Genomic DNA, 7,956 nt, shown 5'->3' with positions numbered 1-7,956 from the left:
TAAAAAATAAATCGTTCAGCAGTCAAACCCAGATTACTTTTCAACTTGGCCTTCCTTTAAAAAGAAAATGTTAGCACCTTTAACCCAGCACTCAAGAGGCAGAAACTAATCTGGTCTACATGAGTTCCAGGAAAGCCATAGCAAGTTCAAGGCCTGAACTAGAGACACTGCCTAAAAAGGTAGGGTGGGAAAGATGGGAGGCAGAGTGAGGAGGGGAGGAAGGAAGAAGGGAAGGCCAGAGAGACAGACTGCTGGATAGATGGATGGAAGGAAGGCAGTCCTGCAGAAAGATGAATCAGCTGGTAGTCTTTACATGGTATTGTAGGGAGGGGACTATCCTCCCAGCTCAACAGACATCTTCAGACTGGCTGACAAGTTCCATTCTCTCAGAGGAGTGGGGGAAGAGCAACTGGATCCTCACCTGAGATTGCAGCTGCTCCCTCCTGCACCCCCAGACATTTGTATGTCATTCTGCTTAACTGCGGTTAGCCTGGGGTCTCAGGTGTAGTGGATATACTGAGGGAGGAGCTGACGGAGGGACTCTATCCATACAACTGGAGAGAGGCTCATCCATGCTGGCTCAGACTTTCTGGCTGGATCACCATGCTTCTGTAAGGAACACCTCAGCCATGCTCTGTAAGCAGTAACTCGAGCTTCCCCAAGCTGGACTCCAATGGACTCGCACTTGGGTTTGTTGTTGGTGTCCTATGGAGAGGACATAGGTGTGTGTGTATATCTCCCCAGTGAGAGTTCTCACAACGGGACTGACCAGGAAGGACTCGGACACTTTGGACAGTTTAAAGGTCAGAGGAGTTGGAGGTAGCTAGGTGGTAGAGTGCTACTCTGGCGTGTGTAAGACCCCAGAAACCCCTCGGTCCATCCCCAGCGCCATTCATGACTACTGTTCTTAAACCTTCTTTATTTTTTAAGACTTATTTTTTTAAGAGTATTTATTTCAAGTCTGTATACTATGTTGTGAGGTTTTCCAGGAGCCAGAAGAAGGCGTCAGATGCTTAGGACTACAGGGAATTACAGAAGTTGTGAGCTGCCTGGCACAGGGCTGATCTATGACTAAGTTTATTTATCAACACTCTCTTCTGGGCTCCAAAGCACCCCATGTACACATAACTAAAGATAAAATCTTTTTTTAAAAGTCATCTATGTAAGCAGGGCTGGAGGAGCAGGCCTGCAATCCCAGCTAACCAGAGGCAGGAAGATGGTAAATCTGAGGTCTGCCTGAGCTACGAATTGGGCTGAAGGCCTCAATGCTTTTTCTAAGGGGTGGAGGGGCAGGAAGGGGGCAGGTCTAGATCATGTCTGAGTCCTTGTCCTCTCCTGTCCCTCGCTGTCCATCTCCTGCCAGATGACTCCTTAGCTTTCCTGGTGGCAATTACCACCTGATGCTCATGGCAATTCAGGGGAGGCTGGTCGTGGGAGCCGAGTGTGAGATGTGGGCCACAATCGCAGCACTTTGGAGACTGAGGCAGAAGGCCTGCCACATCTGGCTAGCCTTAAACATACAAGAGCTTGGGCTCTAGCTCATTGACAGTGTCACATACACAGCCTTTACACATTGCTTAACACATTGCTTAACACATACATGGCCTCAGCTTCAGGGGTGGTTATGGGAACACTTTCTGTTCTTCATTTTTTCTGAAAACCTAAAACTGTTTTAATAAATCAACATTTTAGGCTGGAAACGTGGCTCAGTAATACAGTGTTTGCTTAGCCTGCAGGCAGCCCTGGCTCCACCCCCAGCACTGCAGACACAGTAGTGCACAGAGTAATCTCCAAGTCTGGAATGGAGACTACTGAGCTATATAAGACAGACAGATAACAGAGCTTACTTTTACAAACTACACCATGCAAAAATGTTACTAGGAAGAGTTCTAAGGCAAGATTGTAACATAAGATGGATTGCTTGGTCTTTGTCATCCAAATATGACTCTAGCCTGGGTAGTCAGCAGAAAGCCAAAACCCAATACTGATACAATCCCAACAGAAAGGCCTTTCATACAGAAAGGAGATCAGGACTCTAAGCCTGTTGGCTATTCCATCCTGGAAGTCTATCCACACAGTTCTGAAGCAGAAGTGCTTGAAAAGTCTATCTCCATCTTGGATTTTTTAAGTTCAACAGAGAATTGTGAGAATTCTGACCATTCTCAACAGCTGGCCTCAGCTTCAGAATCTAAGGAAACAGACAATGAGGAATGAGCACATTGAACGTGAGAGAGAGCTGTCAGCAAGGGGCTGGTACCTGCCCCTACAAGATGGCAATAGCTGGTGATGGGGGGCAGACCACTACACGATTTTGTCCACATGTCTGTAATTTTAATCCATTGGCAACAACTGAAATTCAGAGGTACGGTCAAAGGGAAAGTGTTATCACTCACAGAATCTGGAAACCACAACATGAGCTTTCCATGTGCTCCAGCAAGAAAAAGGAACACACACACACACACACACACACACACACACACACACACACACACACGACAGGGGGGCATGTGCTTCTCATCAGCAAGCAAAGCACTGGCAGGAAGGAGGAGCAGCTGAAACAACTGAAGCTCCAGCTCCCAGGGTCCAGACGTCTGGCGAAACCAAAGCAAATATCTTCAAGAAACTTTTGTGATGCTCCTGAGACCCATATGGGGGTAAACTGTTCTTAGAGGGTCCCAGCTCTAAGGAATGTTCCTGTGTAAGTCTTCCACCTCAAGTTCCCACATGCTTTCGTGGACAGGATTGTCAGAAAGATCCGTCATCTTCACAGCCTGCAGGCAGGGCTCAGGACTACAGGCCTGAACCACCCCCATCACCATCACATACTTTCCTGGGAAGAGAAAAGAAGAATATGGTGATGTTCATATTAACAAGGCAAGTGGGGAAAACCGATAGAGACCCTGACCTCGTGGCCTTATCAGAGAAAAGAAGGTCGAGACAGAAACATAATCTAGGGCTAGGGAGATGAAACTTGGAGGCAAAGTTCAAGCCTAGTTGGTAAAGGCCTTGCCAAAGCTTGGGGACCTGAGTCCAGAGGCCCAGCATCCATGCAGAAAAATTATGGCAGGGTGGTATGCATGTATGATCAGTATTAAAGAAATGGGAACAGGAGGATCCTTGGGGCTCTATGCCCAAGTATCCTAGCCCAGCCAGTGAGCTCCTGACTCAGTGAAAGACCCTGTCTCAAAAAATAAAGTAGAGATCAATCACTTGATGTGACCTCTGGCACCTAGTACACAGGCATGTGTGAGCACACCCCGACACAAGACCATGTGGACATTAACATAATCCTGACAGTAGACACCAAAACAAAAGCAGTCAGGGATCAAAACAGATGCACATATGAACAATGAGATCAGCGGTTAACCTGGAGGACAATGTCTGAAACTTGCTGGCATCTGCTTTTCATGTGCCAAACACAATAATAGGCAGGCTCACTCAGCAGTCAGGCCCCAGGAACTCAAGCAACTCAGGATCCCATGAGTTATAATTAGCCGTAGCGCCCCAGGCAGGGGCAGAAAACCCAAACTTGCTCTCAGTTCATTGCTCAACACAAGAGTAAGAGACTGGTCTCTGTTCACAAATCAGGCACTCCTGCAAAGCCGCTTCCTAACAGCCGAAACGTAAATCCCATTTTCCCTCCACGCTGCCAAGCCCCTCCTCTCACTACCCACAACACACTGTGCTGTTGTTCGGATCCCTGCCACCCCCCACTTTATCCCAACGACACTGGGCACACAAGGAAATCAACAGAAGGACAGACTGCCACTAGGATAGTCTGACATATTATTAACCACAACTTCCCATTCCTCAGGGGAAGTGCCTCTCCTTGAAAGCACAACTTGGCTAGTCATAAACCACACAAAATGCAATTGTGTAAAAAGTCCCTTGTCACGGCAGGAAAGGCATGCAGCCAGTGCCCAACGCTCCCAGCTTCCACCAGCAGGAACGAGCTTGCACACAATTCCAGAACTTCAACTGAAAGGAGCCAGGGTTCACATGGGGATCTCTGGATCTAACTCCAGGTCCCATATTTGCTGTCCTCTGGACGTGGCCCCAAGTGGTGGTGAAGACAAAACCCTTAGAGTTACAGGGCTGAAGACCAGGTGAGGCTAACAGAACTGCTCCACAGAGCTTGGAGGCAGGGGACACTCCCTGCCAACACACTGAGCCCTCTCACCTGTATTCCTCTCTAGGCAGCTGTCTGTGGTGCCCCACAGGACCCTGCCCAAGCCTTCACCCTCTCCTATTTGGGCTACTGCAAAGGCTCTGCCTGTCCGTCTCTTCCCAACCACTGACAGCAGCCCCTTCCCTTCTGCCTAAGAGCCTCCCTCCTCTGCACAGCCTAAGCAACACTGACCCCTCTGCAGAATGAGACCTAGAGGGCAGAGTTCCCAGAGTTCACCTGTATCTTCAGAGCCTGGAGAGGAACTGCCAGATGCCCTAGAGACAGGGCAGGGGCAGGCCAGCAGCTATCAAGATCATTCAGTGTGGGCAGGTCCTTCCCCAACTCAGTCTTTCAGTGCTGCCCCATTGTGCCCCATTCCCTACCTCCTGGCCTTTGTCCATATTGTTCAAAGGAGCTAGACAATCCACCACCATACACAGACATCCTAAGTCCCAGCAACCCAAAAGGGTTAGTTCGTTCCTACAGATAACTAACTACAAGGCAATCTTCAGGGCTGTCTCCTCCAGGAAGCCTTCCCTGACCTCCTTGAGCCTTGAAAATGTATCCTTCTTCTGTGCCTAGTTCTGTGTCTACTGTCCCCAAATAAATACCAGACGAACCAAAAAGCTAGATGAATGAAAGTCTCTTTATGCTCTGTGGTTGGAGGTCCAGGTCTCCTGAGGCCAACAACAGCAGCACCCAGCAGTGGCTAACATACGGTATGCTTTTGTGTTGGGACTTTTCTACTTGACAAACACTGAGGCATGCACCAGAAGCAACACTCAAATAGAAGTGCTGCCATCACCCTGTGCATACACACCCTGGGCTCACATCCACCTTGTGTTCAGTGGCCTTGTGGACTGCCCTGGGTCCTTCTGAGATGATTCACGAGTAAGAGGAAACAGCACGGGCTCTGGTCCTGAGCATACAGGCTAAGAGGGTAAGGCCAACAGATTCAGTCCAACACAGGGACATCTGCTAGATGCCAGGCTCACTCCAGTGTTGGTACCAGGCTTGAGGCGCTGTTCAAAGCTGCCTTCAAGGGACATTGCCTGGGCGAGGACACCAAACAACATAGAATTTGAGCAAAGCCAAAGCTAAGACCAAGGGCAGTCAACTTTTTCTGTAAAGGACCAGCCTACAGAAAGCAGACTTTTTCAGGTCATAGCATCTCTGTCAAAAGAACTACTGAACCATGTCAGTACAGTGAGATGGTGACCCTAACCTTTTGCAAATTACAAATGCATTTCAGGCCAATAAAACTTCACTTTGCAGATGCTGATTTCAAACTACAGATACATTTCATACATCACGACTTTTTTTTTTGTAGACGCATCAAAATGTAACACATAGGCCAGGTATAGTGGCATACGCATTTAATCCCAGCACTCAGAAGGCAGAGGCAGACAGATCTGAGGTTTATGCCAGTTTGGTGTACAGAGTGAGTTCCAAGACAGCTAGAGCTACAGAGAGGAACCATGTCTCAGAAATCATTTTTAAAAAAAGTTCCAAAATATAAAAGCTAGGTCTGGAGATCGAACTCAGTGATAAGGAACTGGGTCTGATTCCCAGTGCACACACATACATACACACACACTCGTGTGTGTGTGTGCACCTATGTGTGTAACTCTTTTAGTGTACAGACCATTTGAGTTTGCTAGTCCTAAATTAGATTAAGGATGGGAAGAAGAGAGAGAAGGGCAGAGGGGAAGAGAGGGAGGAAGAAAAGAAGAGGGAGGGAAAAAGAAAGAGAATGAGGGAGAGCAAAACCATAACCTAAGTCTGAAATCAAGACTAGCTTAGGTCAGACCCCTGACTCTGTCTCTAGACAGAATTCAAGACTTTTTGAGCAGGAAGCATTCTCAGAGAGTGTGGCCAGATTTTACAGAGAAGGAAGCCATGGAAAGGCTGCTGGATCTGCAGGCTTCCTTTAGAAGCCTCCTGAAGCCTGTGTTGAAGCTCCAGAGTCAAGTATAGGCAGGCCTTGTCTATCCGGGTCAGAGGCGCAGCCTCGCATTTCACGAGGCCCCGTGTATGATATGTGTTCACTTGACAGCCTTGCCTGTGAGACGAGACTCCAGGTGCCTGATGCCAGTCTCAGAACATCTGGTTCTCAGAACACACTGGTGCCAGGCACTGGACCAGATGCTACAGTCAGGCCATCAGAACCACGGTGTAGCTCAATGGGCAGCCTCAAACCCGGCAATATCAGCATATCCTTGGAAGGTATCAGAAACAACTCTTGAGACTCTGAAAACCTGAGGGGATGGGCTTTAACAGGCCCAAGGCAAACAAGTCCATACAGTAGCATTTCCAGATAAAGGTCCATTTATCTCGGGACATTAAAAATGTAGAGACCTAGGGCTGGGATGTGGCTCAGTTGATAGAGGCAACATCTGCCCCCGCGTTCAAAGATGTAGGTTCCAGCCGGGCCTGGAAGTACACATCTTTCCTCCCAATACTAGGAGGCTGAGGCAGGAGGATGGCAGAGTTCAAAACCTGACTGAGCTACGAGATGAGTTTAAGACCAACGGAGGCAACTAAGTGAGAGTCTGTCTCAGAACAAAAAGTAAAGAGGGCTTGGGGTGGAAGCTAGCATAGACGAGTACAGACAGGTGTTGCTGTCATCCAAGAGGGTGCGGAGTCACTTGACTGACAGGGGCTGGGCCAGGAAAGAGGGCTAGAGCCTGGAGATGGGCCCGCCCCGCGAGGGCGGCCCCTGCACAGCCCGTCCCGCCCACCTTACCTGGGAGCAGGCAGGGCCGGCCTCGTGGTACACGCTCCAGGCCGCGCACGGAGAAGGCCCCGCTCGGGTCCCGTAGCCGCGCTTGGCCGCCTTCTGCCGCCAGCACGGTCCCCTGCATCCACACGGCCGCCAGCTCCAGCGGAGCGCGGCCCACCGCCGCCCGCGACAGCCGCCACGCGCCCGGGCCACCCTCTGCGTGCCGCCGCAGCTGTCCTGCCAGCACCTTGAGTGGCGGCGAGCGCGGCAGCCGGACGGCCCCGGGGCCACCCGAGGACGGCGACTCGGACGCGGACGCCGCAGCCGCCATACTGCACCACCTCCACTTTCCCGCCAACTCCGACGGGCGGCGGGGGCTTGGCGAGCCGCAGCCAATCAAAAGTGCGCCTGCCGGAGCCAGTCAGCGGTCGGGGGCGGGGCAGCCGCGTAACCAACTGAAGCTAAAGAAAAAATCGGATTAAACGGAATTAAATAGTAAATAAGTAAGCTAACAAACGCCAGGAGATATGGAGTTTCCTTTTCCAAGGAAGAGCAACCATTTAAACCAAATGGCTCCGTTCTGGTTTACTAAAAAGTAAGACCTGTTCAACAGTAGTTGTAGATAATTGGTAATCAGATTAATTTTAAGAGCCGAAATAAAATGTGCTCCCTTAGCAAAACATTACCTCACGAAAAGCAGAGATGCAAATAGATCCCCCGACCTTTTTGATAAGAGATCACATCTATGCACAGGAGAGAGGAATAGTTTAAGCATGGTCCCAAACACAAATTTATGAATGGATTGGTTGTACTCTTAGTACTTCAGAGATAATGCTGAATATGTGCTGGTAACTTTGGTTAAGATTTCATATCGCTCTTGTCCTTCTTCGATCTTGCCTCTCTCTTGCCCCCTTGTTCCCCATTCCCTTCCCCACTGTTCATGTGGTCGTAGCCAGCCCCCACTTCTCTACTTTCTCTTTTTCTCTGCCTTTCTCTGCCTCTGCTACCCTCTTAATTCCCCTCCCTATGCCCTGAATAAACTCTACTCTCTACTAAAAAAAAAAAA

At 49.5% G+C, this 7,956-nt stretch overlaps 1 protein-coding gene across 1 annotated transcript; it reads right to left on the bottom strand.

The window, feature by feature from the left end:
- Nucleotides 1-904: 904 nt before the first annotated feature.
- Nucleotides 905-7,253, bottom strand: Rmi2 (RecQ mediated genome instability 2). The gene is made up of 2 exons (XM_031362625.1): nt 6,915-7,253; nt 905-2,830 (listed from the first exon to the last, which is right to left on the bottom strand). Exons 1-2 carry the CDS (start codon nt 7,219-7,221, stop codon nt 2,682-2,684), a joined length of 456 nt encoding a protein of 151 aa, XP_031218485.1. The 5' UTR covers nt 7,222-7,253; the 3' UTR covers nt 905-2,681.
- Between the last annotated feature and the right edge of the window lie 703 nt (nt 7,254-7,956).

This window comes from Mastomys coucha, unplaced genomic scaffold (assembly GCF_008632895.1).
Source record: "Mastomys coucha isolate ucsf_1 unplaced genomic scaffold, UCSF_Mcou_1 pScaffold12, whole genome shotgun sequence".
NCBI lineage: Eukaryota > Metazoa > Chordata > Mammalia > Rodentia > Muridae > Mastomys > Mastomys coucha.
Note: the sequence above shows the minus strand (reverse complement) of the source record. Positions and strands in the feature narration are given on the sequence as shown.

What these genes read in the sequence shown, in the direction of transcription:
- Rmi2 (XM_031362625.1), bottom strand. Translation starts at nt 7,221, where the DNA reads ATGGCGGCTGCGGCGTCCGCGTCCGAGTCGCCGTCCTCGGGTGGCCCC. An exon ending in CCGGCCCTGCCTGCTCCCAG is followed by an intron (nt 2,831 to 6,914) that starts GTAAGGTGGGCG and finishes TTCTCTTCCCAG; the next exon opens with GAAAGTATGTGATGGTGATG.